This window comes from Nothobranchius furzeri, chromosome 4, assembly GCF_043380555.1.
Source record: "Nothobranchius furzeri strain GRZ-AD chromosome 4, NfurGRZ-RIMD1, whole genome shotgun sequence".
Taxonomy (NCBI): Eukaryota; Metazoa; Chordata; class Actinopteri; order Cyprinodontiformes; family Nothobranchiidae; genus Nothobranchius; species Nothobranchius furzeri.
In genome coordinates, this window is record NC_091744.1 from 1,346,824 (window position 1) to 1,369,545 (window position 22,722).

Here is a 22,722-nt window from a genome sequence, read left to right on the forward strand (position 1 = left end):
GGTCCAGTGAAATAGAGTGTGTGACCTTTTTTTGGAGGCAGCTTTTTTGTTTTGGCCGGGCGGTGTATTTTGTGTTTTGTCTATAAAAGTCATGTTTTCTGATGCTAGGCCCCAACAGATAACTGCCATGGAAAATTGTCTCCATTTATCAGCATCTTACAGATGAGCTGCATCGTTCCGCATACATAAACTAAGATGTGTAAACATTTTCTGTGTGGGTTGAGTCAGTTTTCTGGGTAAACTTCCGAAACTACGCAGGCTATTAACATCGTTCTGTCTTCTGTCCACCTCCATAATTGAAAAGTCATGGAATTGCTGTAGATAGCAAAAGAATATGAGATGCATTCATCATTGAAAGTAGAGAGATTGAAGAGGAATGATGAGATCGCAGCTCTTTGAAATGCTCCCGAGCAGCTGACGAACCTGATACAACCCTTCAGTCTTCAGACTGTGGCCTGTCAGCTAGTCAATAACTCAGACAATTGTAGATTGAAAGAAATGAATGGGGAGCTTTGTTCAGATTAGAACAATTATGTTAGAAAATCATGCATGTAGGACTCTTTATTCTCTGTACAGCTTTCATGATGTGGAAAAACAGATTTTTAAACATGAACATTGGCTTTATGGTTTAATGACCATTGGACAATAAACCGAGGACTTTTTAGTACAACTGTAACTGTTATTGGTTGAGAGGACCCAAGATGATGTAACTTAGTTACGTGCTTTTAGAACAATGTGGACACTCACCGTGTCCCAAGCAAACAAAAGATCAATAAGTAACCTACTGGCACACAAGACACACTGATTTGTTTGGCTTTTAAGACAAATGGGGGAATGCCACAGTTCAGCACAAATATCACTATCTTTACTATCTTGTCCAGCGTGACAATGTAATACCTCACAAAAATAAGGCTGTGTTGTTTTTCACTGACTCAACTTGGGACTTGTGCCACACTGACAACGGATCTGAACATATTTAATTTTCTAATGCCTGTCTTTTATTCTGTTTGTTCTGTTTTTGTTTCCACTTATGCTCTTTCATCAGTTTCTTTCTTTTAGAGGCCCAAATGTAGTTCTTGTTGTTTTGTGTTCGTTCATTTTGAAATAAAGTTTTAAATTTAGGCTCCACAAAGATGTGATTGTTCATTTGACAAATTTGAAAAAATTTGGTCACAACATGTCAGAAAAAGTTTATGAAGTCGTTAATATGAAGAACTGGAGCTTTTGTATAGAGAAGAGAGAGTGTCTACTAGCCATGATTTTGATTTTATGAATTAAACAACATAAAAGCACCTGTATGTTTGTGTGTGTGTGTGTGTGTGTGTGTGTGTGTGTGTGTGTGTGTGTGTGTGTGTGTATACGTTTTAGACCAGTTTTTTTTGTAGGTGTGTTTTTAATGTGTTTTTAACCAAATATGTTAACTTTATTCACATTAATTTACTGAGATATTACTGAATTAGGCTTTTATTTATTATTTTCAAGATTTCAAATCGGCATTAATTTCCCCTTTCAACATATGAGAGCTGCTTTTGATGGGACCTACATATAAAATCATTGGGACATGTACTGATGTAGATCTACAAAACTTTGTTTTATAAAAAATAAGAAACAAACCAGGGGTTATAATTGCTTGCATAGGCAGTTTTTTTCTTCTTGTCTATTTGATTATGGCTATAATAGGTGTGGATTTTCCACAGAAACGGATTCTTACCACCCTCATTTCGACATATGACCCCTGCCTGACGCGCTCCGTAAAAAACCTTAATTCCTGTTTTGGTGCCTGACTCCCTGCGAGTCAGAACTGAGGGCTTAAATGCGAACTGTGTGGAATGGTGTCACGTGACGCGGTTCTTATAAACAGGTGTCATATGATTTTATGTTAGTGTGCAATATGGCGCTCAGGCTCCGGCCGGTGACGGTGTGTTTCCTCGTTGTTTTCAGCGGAGTTTTCAGTTTTCCTCTCGGTCAGCAGAAAAAGGAAACAACATGCGGATACCAGGTTAGCTGCCTCCATGGTTTTGTGGTTTTTTTTCTGATTTAGTCTTTTTATTAAACGTTTTAGCTGAGCTATTTTACTGAGTGAAAAATGAAAGAAATCCTCTTTCGTTCTCTCTGTATTTCCTCCTGACATAGCAGTATCCACAGGGAGTCCCCTTTCTGTTGCTAAGTGTGTGTTTGTGTGTTTTCAGTCATGTCACGCCACCAAGCCCGACATGTTAAACGTTCACCTGGTTCCTCACACACATGATGATGTCGGCTGGCTCAAGACTGTGGACCAGTACTACTACGGAGGTGAGTCCAGGTCCAGTGGCGGACCTAACAAAATACGGGGTGACACAGGGGGTGGGGGTGGGGGGCGGCAACATGTTTTAAGGTGCCAAGATATGGCATAGGTAGTATACTCTTTTGGCGACATAGACACAATTTATATTCTAAAATATGAGGAATCATAGATAGATAGATTGGTAAATGTAGAGTAGGCATTTGGAATGAACAATAGATTAAGAATGCCCCTGTGGATTTCTATGCACTGTGCTCTAACCCTAACCCTTATCAGTATTTACATTGTTGTACATGTATTTGTTTTGCTTCACGTCATCATTTTATCAGTTAAAGTCGTAATCTGTTTAATCGGACATGTGACATTCATGTACGTCAAGTCCGATTAGCCTAAAACATTTCTTGATTGATTGATTTTTTATTTTTTGGCAGCCAGCTTGGGTGGCAGCAGGGGTAGCTCTTTTTTTTTTTAGGGTGGCAGTTGCCACCGTTTGCTGTCCCTGTCCAAGCCACAAATACATTATTTAACTACTGAAAATGTCTGTATTTGCTTTTCTGTAATTTGATAATCTACTTTTATGTTTTTATTATAATCTTGGTTACATATTTGAGGTAGTTTGAAGGTGGTTCGGCTTTTTTTTCACTGTCATATAAATGTTTTACTACAATTGCATGACTAGCTTATGTTTTATGGTGAGCTGTGTGTTCTGCACATGGTTGCTTTTCTTTGTGCATTCATTGTATCATGCTGGGATGTTGACTTTGCACAATTTAAGCTTTTAGGTATTCGGTAAGATTTGTGACTTCAAATATTCACAAAAATAGAATTCTATAGGGGGCATTTTATGCAAAACTCGCCTGTTGCATCATCTCACATGTGCTGCTGTGCTGGTCTCTACTGCTTATACTGAAATAAGCACTCGTTACAACCGAGGAATGCAGCAAAGCATTTGTGAAGCCACAACACGCACAACCTTGAGGCGGATGGGCTACAACAGCAGAAGATCCCACCGGGTCCCACTCATCTCCACTACAAATAGGAATAGGAGTGGTGCAGTTGTTAGCACTGTTGCCTCGCAGCACGAAGGTTGCAGGTTCGAAACTCGGCTGCGGCCTTTTTGCGTGAGTTGCATGTTCTCCCCATGCATGCGTGGGTTTCCTCCGGGTACTCCGGTTTCCCCCACAGATCACAACATGCCCTATAGGTTATAAATTGTAAGTCGCTTCAGATAAAAGCGTCTGCTAAATAAATAAACATAAACATAAACAAAAAGAGCTACAATTTGCTACTATTTGCACCAGCTCACAAATGGGCCATTCCCATCTGTACCGGGTCGGCCCGGGCCGGGTAGCGCAGGTTGTTTACATATCTGGGTGGCCTGGTATTTTTCCGGGCCAACCAGGGCTCATTCTCAGCCCTCTTCTGGAGGGGGTCTGCTTCAGGCCGACCAGGGCCAACACACCCACTGCTGACAGCAAATTCACACCTTCCATTAGAGCAAGCCTCTGATTGGTGGGTAGAATCAGCCCACATGGGCTTAAGACAAGGATGTGTGGAATCAACCGGGCCAGGCTGGGGCTACCCGGCCCGGACCGACCCGGTACAGATGGGAATGGCCCATTAGACAGTGGGAACCTGCTCCTTTCTGGATTCAGCCTCTAATGGATGAGGTGGGAACTGCGATTATTGTCACCTCGGCATTGGGTTCACTTTTTATGTGTGGCTCTTTTATTAATTTACAGAATTGGGGATATAAAACATAACTGTCAAGGAAATGTTTAGTTGGAGTTCATTTCCCTTGCGCAACGAACACGAAATGATTTTAAATTAAAACAAATTCTGGGGAAAAGGGTAAACTAACCGTTAACAGGAATAAAAAATGCTTGTGCAAAGTAAAATGTTCTGCAAGGGAGTTTCCCAAAACTGCAAACAAAGGAATCTTAAGTTGGATAAAAATAAATTTATAATAATAATTAGGAAACCAAAAAATTTGTGTGTACTGTAAAACCTTATGAATAAAGCCAATCATCTGTGGTATTGACTTCATCAGTGATTAGCCAATCTCAACACTTAAAATAATATTTGGGTCCATAAATGCACCACTAACAAGCAGAAATAAAAAAAAATAAACATTTAAAGTTGAGATTGTTCACTGTAGCAATAACTGATCGTTATAGTTCTTTGAAATAATTCCAAATCACCCAAGATCAATATCAGCAGGTCAGAGATGTGCTTGAATTGGAAAATTGGTATTGGCCCTTGACGCTAGGATGTGTGCACCAGCCCAGCATTACAAGATGGCTTTCTGTTTTTGTATTTGAGTTTAGATCGTAACAACATCCAGCATGCTGGAGTTCAGTACATCCTGGACTCTGTGGTGGATCAGCTGCTAAAGAACCCAGACCGGAGGTTTATCTATGTTGAGACAGCCTTCTTCTACCGCTGGTGGAAGCAGCAGAGCTCCAGCATGCAGCAAACCGTCAAGCAGCTGGTTGATGAAGGTACGTAACCCCATGCTGAGCTGCTGTTGTTGGCGTTTCAGCACACCTCCGATGATTTGTTCATATTCTAGGTCGGCTGGAGTTTGTGAACGGTGGCTGGTGTATGAGCGACGAGGCCACCACCCACTACAGCGCAGTCATAGACCAGATGACCTTAGGATTGAGGTTCCTCAATGAGACCTTTGGAGTCTGTGGTCGTCCCAGAGTTGCCTGGCACATCGATCCCTTTGGACATGCCCGTGAACACGCCTCCATGTTTGCACAGGTATTTAGACCTTAACAAAATACTTATGCATTACACAAAATAGTACTTTAAAAACAGTAGTGAAAGTAATACATCTGAGTAAGAATTTATACCTGCAACAACCAAATAATGAAACGGAAGTATGGATGTGTTTTTCATTAAGTAAGAATTTTACAGTGAAGTAATCACTAAAGTCAAAGTTCCCAGTCCTGTTGGAAGGAATGTTAATTAAAACAGATTTCCTTCTCAGCTGACTGGTAGAATGTTGGTTTTTGTCTTTTTTTAAAAAGGCCAAAGCAGGACGAAGTTACTGTTTACAATTTGTTTTGTTTCCATACTTCCTGGTTCCAGAGCCAATCATATGTGAGCCCTCAAAGTTTCCAGGTTTTCAACAGAAATGCTGCTTTGCCTTCATTTGTAACTTATTAGCTGGCAAAGAGCAGCAAAGTTGTGGAAAGAGTGTTGACCAGTGAACAGGAGCGACCCAGAAGTTGTTTCCTGTATCACTAAGAAGCTTCAGCATCCTTTGTATCTTTAGAGGCGCCATATAAAAGATTATTTTCTTTCTTTCTTTTGTTTTACTCTAATATTGTGTGAAGCCAGCTAGGGGTTAATGTTGAGCTAAAAGTGAATTAAAACCATATAGTCAACTCTAAAATAATCTCAAACTACTACTCGACATCACAGTGAATATTTTACTTATGAACTTACCGTGTATGACTTGTCTCATTTGTTTTTAAACATTAAAGTAACACTGGGCAGTTTCCTGCTCCTCTGCCCTAATGGTTGGAAGTGGAATTACAACTGTTAACAACCCTTCTGCAGCCTGCTGTAGCTAGTGCTAACAATGAGCTAACACTAACATGAGCTAACTTATACTAAAATAAACCACAAAGTAAAAAGATCCACACTGCCAGACAAAACAGTATTATTTACAAGTCCAGTAGCAACAAAGCCAGGTCACCATCAGTCTGATTTTGTAGCTTCCTTAAGCTCCTTCAAACTAGTGTAGGCCGCTCCGATGTTTACTCTGGTTTTCGCTCTTTGCTTCGCCTCCAGAGACATTACATTCTTACTTTTACTTCAGGCTCCGCAATAATGCCAACAAAAAAGCAAACTTCTTCTTTTTCTTCTTCTTGTTTTTTTATTGATCAGCGAACTGAAAATGCTAACCGCTAGCATTACAGCTAACAGCCATCAAGCGGATAAAGCGCTCCCCTAGGACACCCACTACACAAAACTATCGAGGGTGGTTTTTGGTCAGCTGAGGGCTGCAGAGTGGTGTCAAAAATGAAACTGATCAAGTTTCCAACTCAACAATCAGTGAGCTCAAAGTTAACGTTCTAGCTTAAAGTTTAAAAAAACTACTTTAGCTTTAACTGCAGTACCCAAATGTGACCACAGGAGGTCATTTTCACCTCACACACTATTTTAAAATTCGTGTTGTATTTGAAAGTATTCATATATAATAGAATGTGATTGATACATCTGCATGTATTTGAAGGGCTTTTCCATGAGAAGTGCACAGTTGTTAGCCCCAACATGTTTTTTCAGATGGGATTCGACGGCTTCTTCTTTGGCCGTGTGGACTACCAAGACCGTGCCCGCAGGATGAAGGACAAGGAGCAGGAGCTTCTCTGGCGAGCCTCCAGCAGCCTCACTCCACCGATGGCTGACCTCTTCACTGGTAACTAAATCATCTTCGGGGTGTTTTTCTGTGATGGATCGCTTGACAACCTCCTGCAGCAAACTGTGAAAAAACCTTCAACAGGAATCCTGCCCAACGGGTACAACCCCCCTGACGGATTCTGCTGGGACCAGCTCTGCGATGACGCACCCATCAGAGACGACCCAGATCTGGAGGATTATAACGTTGACGACGTGGTGACGCGTTTCCTCAAAGCTGCAAACACTCAGGTTTGTTTTAAAGAAATTCCAACCCTGATACTCTAATAAAACATGCGCCTTGTGTGTTCTGTTACATTATCTCCCTCTTCACTCAGGCGTTGGCGTATAAAACCAATCACATCATCATGACCATGGGCTCAGATTTCCAATATGAGAATGCTAATCTGTGGTACAAGAACCTGGACAAACTGATCCTCTACGTCAATGCGAATCAGTCGAGCGGGAGCAAAGTCAACCTGCTTTATTCGACTCCATCATGCTACCTCCAGGAGCTGCACCGAGCAAACCTCACGTGGTACCGGAGCTGTAGCCAGAAAATTATCAGGAAGAAAAGTGTTCATTTTCTCACCTCACTGTCACATTTCTGTGTCAAGGCCTTTGAAGGAAGATGATTTCTTCCCTTACGCCGACGCCGCTCATGATTTCTGGACGGGCTACTTTACGAGTCGCCCGGCACTGAAACGTTACGAGAGGATCAGCAACAGCAACCTGCAGGTATCGGAGCTTCATTCACCTGTTTACCCAGGAATCCACGTTCCTTGTGAGAAGAAGAACCAAGGAAACACAAACATCTATTATCTGTATTTAACAGACGTGTAACCAGCTGGAGGTTCTGGGCGGTCCAGCTTCCAGGAAGGGACCGTTTGGAGCGGGTGACAGCCAGACTCTGAGTGAGATTTTGGGTTGTTTGTTTTTTTTTTTTACTTGACTGTTGGTGACTGGTTTCTGTGTTTTCACATCGCTGCTGCACTGATGTCAGTAACCCCGGCTTTCCACCAGAGCCGTCAGCAGCGCGAGTCGGCCGCGTCTCAGGAGCAGCATGTCGCGGCCTTTACGCGCCGGTTCTATTTTCTACACGCGACGCCTCTGAAACGGGTCAAGTTCGACATTTTTGGGGAAGGAAAGACAGGAAATCTGACGCGGAAATGGAGAGAAGCTCCCGAGATTTTCAGAATAAAGAACGTACTGCCTTCCGGTTGCTTTCGTTTTAAAAACAGCTACTAACTGTGCGTCCCCGTGAGAAGTTATCACCTAGCTAGCGGTCTCCTTTGTTTGTCAGGTCCGTATTGGCGATTATAACACGGACAGAACATAAAACACAAACCATGTTGTAGTTTTCTCCTGCTTGTTGTTGTGTTTACTGACGAAGTCACTCGTGTGACTTCGTGCTCGGTCGGTGACAGCTGCTCCCCTGATGCTTCGCGTCTCGTGGGAAGGGCCAAGCAGCAGCTTACGCGAGCAAGACGTGCTGCTGCAGTAACGTGCTGCTGACGGCTCCCGTGGAAAGCCGGGGTAAGCCTCCTAACCAGACACTGATGAACAGCTGCGTGCTGATTGGCAGGTAAAGCCATGGCCGTGGCTCAGCACCACGACGCCGTGTCGGGCACAGAGAAACAACATGTTGCTAACGACTACGCCAAGAGGCTAGCTGAAGGATGGCAACACTGTCAGGTACTTCAGAATCCACTAATCTCCACATTTTAGCCACTGTCTGAAACGTGTGTGTTTACGTATATTTACACTGAATGTGAGAATTGTCTTCTACTCCTATTTTCTGCATCGTCCCCTGATAGAAAATGGCAACACAGATGTACGTCACACTGTGAGAATAGCATTGATGGACTCGCCTTTGTGTGCGATCGCCGAAGGCTGTGGTTGATGTAGCAGTCAGGAAAGAGCAGAGCACGTCTTGGCTAGTAGGAGCTAACGGTTAGCGTTAGCAACTCCACAACCTGACAGAGCTCCTTTTAGGTGTGTGTTATTTGTGGAGATAAAATGTAAATGTTGCATGTTTTAACTAAGGCAGTGGAAGAGTCATGCTGTTAGCCAATCAGAGGCTAGATATTTCCACATCATGAATATTAATGAGCAAGACTCCAAATCCTTCTATTTCCTGAATAAGGAGCACCAGAGTTTTCCACAGGAAACATCTGACAAGGCGTCCACTCGTAGCAGAGACCAGAGCAGATTCATGGATAAAATGAGTGTTTGACTCCTTCAAATGTCTCCACAGAGTTTGGTTTGGTTGATGCAGCTTGTTGTATCTGGTGTTTGTCAGGTTCTGGTCAGTAACAGTCTGGCTTCTCTCCGTGGTTCCTCGGCTGAAATAATCTACTGTGACAACCTCAACATCAGCGTGTGTCCTCTCACAGAGGCCAGCAAAAAGGTGAGGCACAACGCCGAAGTAAAACGCCACGCCATCTTGGAGATGAACTAGTTTGATGCTTTTATGATCATATATGGTGAACCGGTCTTTTTTAAAAGAACACCTTTCTGTTTTGTGAGTGTAGCGGCATTTTAGCCTCAGCGTTGTTTTGTTTCCCTCAGTTCTCCGTTGGTGTGTACAACCCTCTGGCTCATCCGGTCACTTGGCCCGTCCGGCTGCCCGTCAACGGAACAGCGTACGGTGTAACTGATGCTACGGGCAAACCTGTGGACTCTCAGGTCTGTGTGCTGCCCAGATTCATTTCCATTCGCAGGTTTGTGACAGCTGCATTAGCAAAGCGCGGTGACATGAAACGGTTTGTCTCTGAAGGTGTTTCCAGTGTCCAGATCCACTCAGGACGTCAGGAGGAACCGCGGCTTCGCTCGGAACGAGCTGGTGTTCCAGGTTCAGGCTCCTCCTCTTGGATTCAGCACGTACTTTGTGTCGCTGACTCAGGATCAGCCGCCGCCGCCGTCCTCCCCTCAGCGCGGCGCCCCCCCAGTCATCCAAAACAAGGTCCGGATGCTTTATCATCATCTTCATGAAAATGGAGAGGAATAGACTTTTTTTTTTTTACATTGTGACAAATTTTCTTCAAAAAACAAAACAATTTCTCTGCTGCAGTACCTACAAGTGACCTTTGACCCTGACACCGGTCTCTTAAGTGGACTCAGCAACCTGGAAACCAAACAGACCATAAAACTGACACAGAATTTCTACTGGTTAGTTTGTTTTTTCTTACAAACTCAGATCTATAACACGGGTGGAGAGTTTTGATCTAAAGCCTGCAAATCTTTCAGGTACAACTCCAGCAGGGGTAACAACGCGGAGAGCAAACAGCCTTCTGGAGCCTACATCTTCAGACCAAACTCCTCCACACCTTTAGTTGTCAGCAAGACCGCCAAAGTGCAGAGCTTCCAGGTAAAACAGCATTTTTTACTAAATGCTGCAATCGTGAAAACTGTGTTTTTTTTTTTGTTTTAAATCTCACTTCCTGTTTCATCAGAGCTCAGTCGTGCAGGAGGTGAGGCAGCGGTTTTCTCCCTGGGTGTCTCAGGTGGTTCGTCTCTACGCTGACAGCAAAGCTCTGGAGCTGGAGTGGACAGTTGGACCCGTCCCCATTAAGTGAGCTTCTCACCAAGGAGGATCCATGAGAAGTTTTACTGTCAGATGTTTGTCCTGTTGGCTGTTCAGGTGTTAAAAAGGAAACACTAATGGTCTCTCTGTTAGTGACTGGCAGGGGAAGGAGGTGATCACACGTCTGGACACCAGCATTAAAACCTCCCAGTTATTCTACACGGACTCTAACGGCAGAGAAGTGCTGCAGAGGAGGTGAGGAGATGATGTGCTTCAGATCATCTCCGCTTCATCTGATGGATGAAACGAGCTCAAGTTATCAGTGAAACCGCGTTGAGGAAATGAGCTGAACGGCTTCATGTTGGACATCAGACAACCGCGCGTGTGCGTGTGTGTGTGTGTGTGTGTGTGTGTGTGCGTGTGTGTGTGTGTGTGTGTGTGTGTGTGTGTGTGTGTGTGTGTGTGTGTGTGTGTGTGTGTGTGTGTGTGTGTGTGTGTGTGTGTGTGTGTGTGTGTCAACAGGAAAGACTTCCGGCCTACATGGGAGCTGAAACAAACGGAGCCCATCGCTGGAAACTATTATCCCATCAACTCTCGAGCATTTTTAAAGGTTTGTGGAATTTTTAGTGAGTTTCCATTTGAACACAATTAAATTTGTGTTTCTAACTTTGAGATTATATTATTGAACCTAAGTTTTGGCTTTCTTCCAAATATTAAAAAAAGAGTGTGTGTGTGTTTGTTCGTTCAGGACGACGAGGACCAGCTCACAGTGGTGACGGATCGCTCACAAGGAGGCAGCAGCTTACAGAACGGCTCTCTGGAGATCATGGTCAGATAAAAATGAGTGGATTTTTTCTGAAATCAACATCATTTGCAGATCGTTTCGAACAAGTGGGGAATTTAATCTTTCTCCCTCTCAGCTTCACCGCCGGCTGTTGTTTGACGATTATCGTGGTGTCGACGAAGCTCTCAATGAGGCTTCTGAAATCTTCCCGGACGGGTTGGTGGTCCGCGGCCGCCTCTTCCTTACTCTCGATCATCCAGCCAGCGCTGCAGACACACACCGGCCTCTGGCCCAGCAGGTCGTGCTGCAGCCGCTGCTGACATTTACCGATGGAGACCTGAGCCCAGAGACTCAGCTGGAGGTGAGTGAAGGGCGTTTGTCGTCTCTTAGACATAACCTCAGGGCAATCCTGGTGTCATGGTTTCACATTTAGGTGTTTTTTTTTATTAGTTTTCAGGGCTGCAGGCTGCGCTGCCGTCTGCCGTCCACCTCCTGACTCTCAGCCAGTGGGACAAAGACTCCGTCCTGCTGAGACTGGAGCATCAGTTCCAGAGCGATGAGAGCCAAGTGAACTCCAGACCCGTCACAGTCAACCTCCAGGTCAGTTAGGATCAAGAAACAACTGCGACTTTTTAATTTCTCCGATATAAGTAATGATCTGGTTAATGAAAAACACATTTGCATATTTATCTGTAACATGTCTGCATCTTTTCCACCGGTGCAGAAGCTGTTTTCCACTCTGGATGTTCTGGGAGTTTCTGAGCTGAACTTGTCAGCCAATCAGTGGAAAGATGAGATGAAGCGTTTTGAATGGTCCCCTCAAAAAGGTACGGTACACACTTGAATTAGTACTCTGAGTACTGATGTAGTATTTGTCCTTCTGAATAAACTTTTAAGTGCAGCTTCAGCTGTCTGCACAGATCAGAAGATCCATTTAAGCAGTTTTAAATTCATATATGGTTGTTTTTATTTGAATATTACTGGAAAACTCTCCAGCTCTTGTCTCTCACCTTTAAGAGAAGGGTAGCCTCAGAAGTGAATGTTTAGGTGGGACCAGTAGTTCTGGGGTTTGAAGAGAAGGTGAACACAGAAATGTGGGATTAGTAGAAGTGGAGCGGCTCCTTTGTGGTTCCAGTTGCTGTTTCTTTGTTTGGTTTGTTCCGATGCTTTCATAATACTCACGAGCTCCACTGGTTTTGTTTTTCAGAAGAGAAACTGATGCTGAAGGAGTTCGAGGACCCTTCAGTTACCGAGGTGACCTTGAGACCAATGGAGATCCGAACTTTCTTACTCCGAGTCAGCCGCAGATAAACGTTGCTGATGAGACTAATCTGCACTCGAGCCATCTTCTCTGGTGTGATCACAGCCATGAGCTGGTTTTTAAATTAGATAACACTTTTTTAATTATTCGGTTTTAAAACCACAAATTCTGTAAGATTCCTGAGTTTTATATATTTTTAATTGTTAAAATGGTTGTGGTGTAGCCACGCCTCCTCCCAGTTTCCCCAATTATAAAAAAACATGAAGCGGCTAGGAAACGTTTACTGCAGCAAAACCCCAAACGACCGAACCCTTTCAGCTCAGACTGTTAACAAGCTCACGTGTTCTGAACAAGCATCAAAAGAATTTTTATATCATTTTGGGAGCGTTTTTATCTTTTCAGCATGATTCTAGGTTTTAATACCATGAACTGGTATTTTTGCTCAGGGATTTCTCTGCTGGACACCAGCTGTGGCTTCAGCGAGAGAATGTACTGTTATGAATCAGCAATGACACGAGGCAGTACATAAACCTGAAACACCATTTAGTTTGGGTTCCTAATACTTCCACTCACTATGAAGCGCCGAGTCACCTAAAGAACAAACACGGGTCCGTGTTTAAATCTGTTCTTCTGTGTTTGCCCTTTTTAAATGCTTGTTTTCTACTTATAAAAAACTGACATTTTGGTCTTCTGCCAACAGAAAATCCTGTTTTTTCTTACTAAATGGTGCCAATTTGTACCATCTGTGCAATAAAGAGCTATTTCAGATATTTTTAATGCTTATTTGTACTATGGAAAAAATTCACAATCTGATAAAGATCCATCATTCTCACTTTTTGTGCATGTTTGCTAGCCCACACCAGTCAGACACGGGGATTTATTTTCCTGTATGTTTATACCTGCACTGTAGGGATTCAGCAGCTACAGCAACTGAACATAATCTAAAAAATAAGTATTTGAAATTATAACTCTATAATTCATGTTCAAAAAGCAAAACTGGCTGCATAAAATAAGCCTGTCGGTCGACCGAGACCAAAAGCAAAACAAATCAATTGTTTGCTTTCTCTTCGCATGTCTGATCCGCATCATGAGAGTAGCAGCATTCGTCTCCGTGAGTGCACATTCCCTAAAGAGGAAAAAAACAAAAGAATAGTTGCGGTTTCCATTTCAGACACAATAAAGCAGTCAAGATGGAAACAAATATTGTTTTAAAAGAATAAAAATATCTTGAGTGCTGCTGATGCGTGTGGAGAGGGCTGCTTGGATGTTTGGTCAAGTCTGACCTGTTTGAACTTTTTGCAGGGAAAGTTCTTCAGCTGAGACGAGTCCGTGACCTGGTTCTTTCTTTTGTTCTGACACTTCTTCCTCTTGTCCTGCAGGTGTGTAGTGATCCCACCTCTGAGGAGAGACCACAGGTTAAAAAGGGAAAAGTAAATAAAAGAAATTAGTCAAAAAGTAAAAATAAGACTATAAACATTTGTTTAAACTTGAGGAAATAAATGTTGAGCCGCAGTTATTTGTCGTGTTAAACATAAATGTTTAATTTACGGAGTCATGAAAATCCTGTGAAACTACACAACGTGTGTGTGTGTGTGTGTGTGTGTGTGTGTGTGTGTGTGTGTGTGTGTGTGTGTGTGTGTGTGTGTGTGTGTGTGTGTGTGTGTGTGTGTGTGTGTGTGTGTGTGTGTGTGTGTGTGTGTGTGTGTGTGTGTGTGTGTGTGTGTGTGTGTGTGTGTGTGTGTGTGTGTGTGTGTGTGTGTGTGTGTGTGTGTGTGTGTGTGTGTGTGTGTGTGTGTGTGTGTGTGTGTGTGTGTGTGTGTGTGTGTGTGTGTGTGTGTGTGTGTGTGTGTGTGTGTGTGTGTGTGTGTTTACCCTGCTTTGGCACGAGCTTTGGGTCCCCAGAAGGCCTGAGGATTCTCCTGGAACCGAGTCAGATGGCGTTTACGAGACTGAGGGTTGGCGTCCTCCCTCACAGTGAAACAGGCCTCTAAGCTAAGACCAAACACACACACACAGATTGAGTGTATTTTAAAGAGTAAAACACAACTGTTACTGTTTAGATCAGGTGCAATGAAGCTAACCGTCTCACCGGGGCTCGGTGGACAGGATTCTGAACGCTGGACTAGTCTGAGACAGCTTCTCTCTCTTCACCGGGTTTTCTTTCTCCTACGACGGACCAGAAAGCAAAAAAACACTCTCCTTACGCCGAACAGCTGATTTCTGACTTAGCTTCAACTGTTCTATTTGTCTAGTGTAATATTTACCCAACATCTCATGATGTCCCAGATGGCTGCAGGAGGAGCATCTGTTTTTATGGCATTTTTACAGGCATGAGAGAGAGAAACTCTGTGGCCAGCGTGGAGGAGAGCAGATCTGCAAACGGAAACAAGAACAGATCATTTGCAGAGACGGGTTAGGATTCTGACACATTTTGTAAAATAGAGTTGCCATTAAAAAAATTCTCAGTGTATGATCAACATAAGGTATTAGGAATAATGCAAGGCTTGTTATTTACTAGCAAGTTTTACAGTTAAAAACTACACGTCTGGGTAAACCGGAACTTGACAAAGGTACAGACTGCATAAAAAATATGTGCCTCTCTGTGCTAAATTAGAAATAATTACTCCTCTACCTGTTGTACAGAGCTTCCTGAATGTGACTGATGAGCTAGCAGTTAGTAAAGGTGCTGCCAAGTCTACTGCTGTAGTCTTAAACCAGATTCCACACGGACAATGCAACAATATTTTATAAACCTTTGTGTCACGGTGGATTTCACATAATTTAATTCTAAACAACGATCAATCCTAGAGGGAAGCTAAACATAATAACCATGATCAATAACCATAAACATGGTTATTTCAGCAGAATTCAGGGTAATAAAATCTAGTGATATTGCAAACACTTCAATTTCAAACGCTTCATTATTGATCGGTTGATTTTGGAGCCTGAAATGGGCTCTGGGAGAAATCTGATATAGGCATAAGCAAGTGACAAATAATGTGGATAGCCCTGTATGACATAAACCCCGTTTCCCAGAACAGAGGCTGTTCAGGACTTCATTTACAAAACAGTTTTTACACAGAAACCAGACAAGTTGAAGCCCCATGTACCTAAACTGGAGCAGAGGAGGCGTGTTACAGTGTAATGTGCTGGTCAGATTGTCCACTGTGTAATAGAGGGGCACGTCTTCCAACTCCTGAAACAAAAAATAGCACAAATGCATTCCATTACATCTACTTATCACATTCATGTCAAATATGAGAAGATATGTAGGTAAAATACCTCAGTGACCATGCTGAGCATCCCCTCGATACGTTTGGAAGTCCCAAATCTGGACGGGTTCCCCGACACGGCAGATAAAACCTTCTGAACGAACTCCTGGTCATGAATGGGCTCAGCCCAGATTGGACCACCCAGCTACAGAAAGAACATACACACTTATACACACCAGTAACCACACACATGCTGAGAAGACGGATTCTGGCTGCTCAAAATGAAATTAGAATGTAATGAGATTGTTTTAGACGTGCAACTACAACATCTAATGAAGCTCGGTGGTGTGTTGGTTTTATCTCAGTAAGACCTGGTGTCTCTGTCCACACTGTTCACACTCAGGTCCAACCGGGGGTCCCGTGGCAGCAGAATACTTCATACTGAAATCACACAAGAAGATGTGGAACACTTGTGTCATCATCACATAAAAGCCCCATTATGGCCCAGCTGCAGTGAGAGTGAACCTACTGTTTGCCGTTATCTATTCTTCTGCCCATCCTCTGCAGGTGGAAGGACCCACAACCGACACAGTTGTACACCAGAGCCTGCTTACTGCAACACATCAGGTAAAGATTTGGTATTCTTACGCTTTGGTCAAGTTTTGTCATGAAAGAAGACCTAGAACTATTTTAACTATTGGAAACTGTTCTAGTTCCTTTAAATGGCATATGGTCATGAGCTTTGGGTAATGACCGAAAGAACGAGATCGCGGACACAAGCGGCCGAAATGAGTTTCCTCCGTAGGGTGGCCGGGCTCAGCCTTAGAGATAGGGTGAGGAGCTCGGACATTTGGGAGGGACTCGGAGTAGAACCGCTGCTCCTCCGGATCGAAAGGAGCCAGTTGAGGTGGTTTGGGCATCTGGTCAGGATGCCTCCTGGACGCCTCCCTGGGGAGGTGTTTCGGGCATGTCCTGCCGGCAGGAGGCCCCCGGGTCAACCCAGGACACGTTGGAGAGGTTACATCTCCAATCTGGTCCGGGAACGCCTTGGGGTCCTGCCGGAGGAGCTGGTGGAGGTGGCCGGGGAGAGGACGGCCTGGAGCTCCCTAGTTGGGATGCTGCCCCCGCGACCCGGACCCAGATAAGCGGAGGAAGACGAAGACGAAGCATATGGTAAATGGTAAAAATGGTAAATGGCCTGTATTTGATATAGCGCCTTCTAGAGTCCTGGAACCCCCCAAGGCGCTTTACAACACAATCAGTCATTCACCCATTCACACACACATTCACACACTTGTGGGGATGAGCTACGATGTAGCCACAGCTGCCCTGGGGCGCACTGACAGAGGCGAGGCTGCGGAGCACTGGCGCCACTGGTCCCTCCGACCACCACCAGCAGGCAACATGGGTTAAGTGTCTTGCCCAAGGACACAACGACAGCGACAGACTGAGCGGGGACCTGCAACCTTCCGATTACGGGGCGAGCACTTAACTCCTGTGCCACCGTTGCCCCATATGAAGCAACGCTAGCAGTAGCTTGGGCTAGCGTTACCAGTAGCGGTCAAGCATCGGCAGTAGCTCTAGCTAGCATTACTAGGTGCTTGGGCTAGCATTTACAATAGCTTAGGCTAGTTTTAGCAGTAGCTTGGGCTAGCACTACCAGTAGCTTGGGCTAGCAGTAGCAGTAGCTTTGGCTGGCATTTCCAGTAGCTTAGGTTAGTGTTAGCAGTAGCTTGGGCTGGCATTACCAGTAGTAGCTTAGGCTAGTGTTAGCAATAGCTTTGGCTGGCATTTCCAGTAGCTTAGGCTAGTGTCAGCAGTAGCTTGGGTTAGCATTACCAGTAGTAGCATAGGCTAGTGTTAGCAGTAGCTTTGGCTGGCATTACCAGTAGCTTGGGCTAGCAGTAGCAGTAGCTTTGGCTGGCATTTCCAGTAGCTTAGGCAGGTGTTAGCAGTAGCTTGGGTTAGCATTACCAGTAGTAGCATAGGCTAGTGTTAGCAGTAGCTTTGGCTGGCATTTCCAGTAGCTTAGGTTAGTGTTAGCAGTAGCTTGGGCTGGCATTACCAGTAGTAGCTTAGGCTAGTGTTAGCAGTAGCTTTGGCTGGCATTTCCAGTAGCTTAGGCTAGTGTCAGCAGTAGCTCAACCAACCTTTCTGTGGTTAGCATTTCTGTGATTAATGGTTATATATTACAGATGTAGAAGTTGGTAGCTGTAGCTCAGACTAGCATTGCCAGTAGCTTGGACTAGCGTTAGCATTAGCAAATGTAAGGTTGGTGGGTCTAAGCTTATGACGTGTTTAACCAGCATTTCTCCGTGACCTTTATAGTGTTAATAACAGCCTTTTGGTATGCTACATTAGACACTCCAAACTGCCCATATTCAACAACGAGGTAAATGTGGTTTTGAATTCTAAGACACCTTTCAATTTAAATTTTCGCTCATTTAAAGTTGTAGCCTAGTTCTGCTGCTGGTGACTTTGTTTCAGCGGTGACCCAGTTTCAGGATCGTTCATCATAGAGTTTATCGGCCTTTGATAGGACAGTTCGTGCGTGTGTAAATACCTGGCAGAGTTTTTGACTGTAGCCTGCCCTGTGAAGACACGAACAAAGACCCGAATGTAAAAGTCGGCGCTGACAGACAGGAGAGGCTGGATGTATCTCTGGTACACGCCAGCCCGCTGATCCAGACTATGGAGGATGATACGAAGAGCCTGAAGAAAAAAACTGTATAAGACACTGAAACAGCAATGCAGGATAACAATCCAGGGATTTGGGCTAAATATGTATTTTATGTGTTTTTCTGTGCATCAGAGCAAAAACCTGGACTTGGTAGAAAACATTCTCTTACCAACACCCAGCTTCAGCTTCAAAGTCACATTCACTTAATGAGCAAGTCACCCCCAAATCAACTTTACTGATAAACTATATAAATGAGTGTCTAATCGTGCTGCAGACACGTGTAGTCAACAGTTTAGCACTTTAGTGCATTTTAGTTAAAATTTTAATTTTCTGCCTAAAACTGTCAGTGTTGTGCCATTTTCAGGTAAAAACTCTGCACTGCATTTGAATTTGAATCTGCCATCGCTAATGGCTAAGACTAGGACATTCGCTGGTACCATATGATGTCACAATGTTGTTGTGAGCCTGTGTGAGTGTATTTGTTAGCGGCTCCGTCCTCTCGGTCTGCTAGGCAACAGCATTTGTTGCATTTTTCAAACAGGAAGTGGGAGTGGAGTAATACTCTGGTAGGGGGTGACTTGCTCTTTAACCTCAGAGGTCTAAATGAAGTTTCTCGTCAACAGTTTTACAGTTGACCTAAACAGAGAGGACCAGATGAGTAATAACACACAAGCGATGCATTCTGATGAAATCTGACTTATCGTACTTCTGCAGTCGGAAGGTGAAATTTCTTCATTGAATGGATCATCGGCACAATGAAATCCAACATAACATAAACTGTAATCTTTGTTTAAAAGCAGTGCCCGGGAGGAAAAGTAGGTCCTTCTTAAATATTGTGCTTGTTAAACCAAACTGGTGTTTAAAATCGTAAACATTTTAAACCAACTGATATCCTGCTAAATATAACTAAATATCAAACTCGATTACTCGGTTATTCAAACGTTCCGACTGGTTCAGGCGCTTTGATGAAGCATCTGGAAGAAATGATGTCATTAAGATCAGCTGCAATGAAAAAAAGCTGTCAACAAAATACAAAAGAGACCTTTGGTACTTTAACTCAGATGAATTTTGAACAAAGCATGGGAAACATTTTATTAAAGCCTCAAAAAATCATCTTGTGGATAAAATATATACAGCTTTAGCTCAAGAGGAGCTTAAATGTTAAATGTGTCTCTGGACCAACTCAGACTGAAACCTCGAGGATTAAAAACCGCCAGAAGCAGCAAATTCTTCCCCCCCAAACAATCCCAAAGTGATGACTCCAGGAAGAATCTGTGACAACTTTTAGCGTGTCACACTCACACACACACACACACACACACACACACACACACACACACACACACACACACACACACACACACACACACACACACACACACACACACACACACACACACACGTGTATGCAACCCTGAACAAATGAGTCCATCTGCTGTGAATGTGAAAAGGAAGACGTGTCTGCACACGATCCACATGTCGGTCGGCTCATGTCTCAGACTGTGTGTGCACTTAGTGCCCTCACCATCTCATGACAGTACTTGGCTTTGATGGAGATGGAGCCGTATTTGCTGTAGCATGTTTCTCCACTGTTTCCTGCCATCACGGCCATGTCTGTACACGTTACACACAACAGACCTGAGAGAGACACCAGCAGACAGTCAGAGGCAGAAAAGAAACCGCTAGACGTGAGGTACAGAAGAAACATCCATTCAGGACTAAAAGAAAAATAATTCAAACAACTGAAGTCATTTTCTTACAGCTGGGATACAACAGCACGAAACAAATAACCAAAAACGTTAACGGGTGTGTTTGCACCTCCAACAAAGGGACACTGTTTTGGTTTCCATGGTTGCGCTGCATCCCTGCAAAACTCCCTGATTATTTTGATCACTAAGAACTAAATATCCAAAATAAGACATTTTTCCCTTTTTAAAGCATGGAATTTTAAAAGATAAAATCCAAACAACTATGTTAGTGTAAAAGAAACATGAATTACGTAGCCATTCAACATGGGTCACAGATTTATATAAAAAAAACTTGTAAAAATTCTCGGATTCAAGTCAAATTTCTCGGTTGTGACTGCAAATACCGGACTCTACAGCTCACAGAAAACCAAATTATAGTTATTTCGGAAAGATAAATGAGAACTTAATTGTTTTTACCCCAAATCTTCCCAATTCAAATGATCAACAGCAAGATAATCCTCAGCACAATTCCTGATGCTTGTATGATCACCGTTTTTACAAAAATAATTAACAACACACATTAAAAATAGGAAAAACTGGTGTTTCAGCTTTATTTTGTAAATATAAATGTGACTTAGAGGTTTTATCTTAGCTAATTTTCCTAATTTATGCAAACAAATGTATACAAACCATTGATGCAAGCCAAAACCACTGTATGTATGTTTTAATGGTACTTTCATTGGTAGCTTTTCAGATTCCTGCTGGGATGCAGAAGTGGGATGATTATCAGGCTGAAACACCCACCTCCTTCACTGACAGCCTGCACAGCAGCATCCAGAAAGGATGCAGGACTACCGTAGGGATCCAAATCGATGACATCATATCGCTCTTTCTTCCCTCGCTTCTCGTACATCAGCATGCTGAGCGGCAAAAACACAAATAAACAGGAGTGATGCAAAAATGCATGCAACTGCTGAAGGAAAGGTGTGATCCCAGATGAGGACTGGAAGGGTGAATAAGGAGCTAATTTTAGGACACTGAATAGGACCCATGGAGTTCAGAGACAATTGTATAAAAGTGAAGTCAACATCAGGTCCTACCTGGCGTCTCTGCAGCTGGCCTGGACCAAGTGGCTGACTCGGTTATACTGAGCGTTTCTCGCGATCAGTGCTGCGGCTTTAGAGGAGAAATCGTTGGCTGTGACACTCTGTAGGCCGGGGACCTCGAGGGCAAAACGCACCGAACGCAAACCAGAAGCTGCAAGGCCCTCCAGGACACGGAGACCGTGCTGAAAACACGAGAGTATAAAGAAATCTTACAGTACTGGAGGTCTAAAGGAGCTGCAGGCTTTACCGTGGTAATAAAACACACTTAGACCGAGTCAGCTGGCGGACAGGAAGTACATCATCACCATGCTGGCTGTTCCACGTGGACACAGTAAGCCAAAAGCTGCTAAAATGACTCCTACACTGTAAAATCTGATTAGTTCCACTTAAAGCAGGTAAACCAATTGCACTTAAAATAATAAGTACATGGGACAAGGTAATTATGTGTTGGAGCTACTAATACTTACAAAGTAAAACGCACTTAAGTACAAGTTATTTTAACAAGTACAACGCATTTAGAAGTTTGCTTACTGCACTAACATTTCTAAGTTTTATATACTTAAGCAGTAGAAAACTGTAAACAAATGTTTAAGCACTCACAACTCACATTTAAGTGCATTTTACTTTGAATGAACTGGTGACTCCAACACCTAATTACCTAGTCGTGTGTCCTCATCTCCAGTGTAGCTCTACATTAAATAAGCTGTTCTGTTACCTTTTACAAAATAAAGCACTTCACATCACTGAGCATTCACATGTATAGGAGTGGTGCAACCATGCTCAAAGCTAAAAACAAATGTGACGATACCCTTCTTCACCACTAGGAGCCAGTAATGTGTAAATTTGAACATTTCTAGAAACAAATACAACCTGTGTGTGTTTTTAGCAGAAGAAAAAAATCAGACCCGACTGACAACACTATAGTTTAAGCTAGCACTTATCAGTCCAGCTTCTGTTTTAAACGATTAACCTTTGACCCCTTTATACAGTCTAGTTTTCACACAAAATAGACACAAACTCCCAAGCAGTTTATTCTTAATCTATGGAGTCTTCTGCAGTTTGACACACCTCACACTTCTCCCCTGCTGTTGCAGTCACGTTGAGCTCTTCTGCCCCAGTTTTCTCCTCAGCCTCGTTAGACTCCTCCGACAGAGACACCAACACCTTCTCCTTTTCTCCGGGCACCACCACCCTCACCCCTCGCTGAGCCAGCAGATCTCTGGCAAACTCAGTGATCACAGCACATCTACAACCAAGAAATAATATCTTGTGAGTACAAATGAAAACAAGGAAGATTTAAATAACGGTTTATTTGCTCCAAATAAGTTCACCAACTGTTAGACCTCGGCCATCCTTAGTGAAATTACACAAATAAGTACCTAATGACAACGCAAACAACACTAGCACCTATTACTATTATTTTATTACCATCTTAAAATTTTCTGTAAAAAATGACTATTAGCAATAATTTTCTTATTTAATTCTTAAGATAATTCCAGGAGCCACAAAGGAGTCCCACCCTCAACTTACAAGATGTACAGATCATGTTAGCAGGTTTCAGATAATGGAGGCAGATTTCACATTTCATAACCGTATTCGACAGAGTGGGCCAGTGGCTGATTACATCACTAATAAAATGTCAACGACGTACAAAATCACAGATTCATAAGTTCAGTAAACACAACGTTACTTCACAGAAGTTTCACTTACGTCAGATCCCTGTTAAACTCCTGGACGGGGTTGTAAAATACCTCATTGGCACTGGGGAACAGGA

The 22,722-nt window shown here is 43.3% G+C and overlaps 2 protein-coding genes across 3 annotated transcripts in view; one reads left to right on the forward strand and one right to left on the reverse strand.

Annotated features, from left to right (window-relative positions):
• Positions 1-1,844: 1,844 nt before the first annotated feature.
• man2b1 (mannosidase, alpha, class 2B, member 1) lies at positions 1,845-13,032 on the forward strand. Its single transcript, XM_015968519.3, has 23 exons — positions 1,845-1,999; positions 2,190-2,292; positions 4,609-4,782; positions 4,854-5,047; positions 6,581-6,713; positions 6,798-6,943; positions 7,030-7,229; positions 7,309-7,429; positions 7,527-7,605; positions 8,277-8,386; positions 8,994-9,101; positions 9,263-9,379; positions 9,471-9,656; positions 9,765-9,862; positions 9,941-10,061; positions 10,147-10,265; positions 10,371-10,472; positions 10,740-10,827; positions 10,966-11,046; positions 11,138-11,362; positions 11,452-11,601; positions 11,726-11,828; positions 12,209-13,032. Exons 1-23 carry the CDS (start codon positions 1,877-1,879, stop codon positions 12,310-12,312), a joined length of 2,985 nt encoding a protein of 994 aa, XP_015824005.1. The 5' UTR covers positions 1,845-1,876; the 3' UTR covers positions 12,313-13,032.
• Positions 13,020-22,722, reverse strand: part of trmt1 (tRNA methyltransferase 1) — a 12,647-nt gene continuing 2,944 nt past the window's right edge. For both annotated transcript variants that reach the window (XM_015968540.3, XM_015968532.3), the window contains exons 2-16: positions 22,659-22,722; positions 22,017-22,194; positions 20,943-21,130; positions 20,647-20,762; positions 19,680-19,792; positions 18,038-18,186; positions 16,004-16,087; positions 15,846-15,915; positions 15,545-15,679; positions 15,373-15,458; positions 14,527-14,635; positions 14,352-14,428; positions 14,135-14,254; positions 13,546-13,660; positions 13,020-13,388 (exon numbers count right to left, since the gene is read on the reverse strand). The exon at positions 22,659-22,722 is cut by the window's right edge and continues 282 nt beyond it. In XM_015968540.3, coding sequence (XP_015824026.1) covers positions 13,311-13,388; positions 13,546-13,660; positions 14,135-14,254; positions 14,352-14,428; positions 14,527-14,635; positions 15,373-15,458; positions 15,545-15,679; positions 15,846-15,915; positions 16,004-16,087; positions 18,038-18,186; positions 19,680-19,792; positions 20,647-20,762; positions 20,943-21,130; positions 22,017-22,194; positions 22,659-22,722 — 1,682 coding nt within the window. In that variant the 3' untranslated portion in view covers positions 13,020-13,310. The remainder of the gene's footprint in view (positions 13,389-13,545; positions 13,661-14,134; positions 14,255-14,351; positions 14,429-14,526; positions 14,636-15,372; positions 15,459-15,544; positions 15,680-15,845; positions 15,916-16,003; positions 16,088-18,037; positions 18,187-19,679; positions 19,793-20,646; positions 20,763-20,942; positions 21,131-22,016; positions 22,195-22,658) is intronic.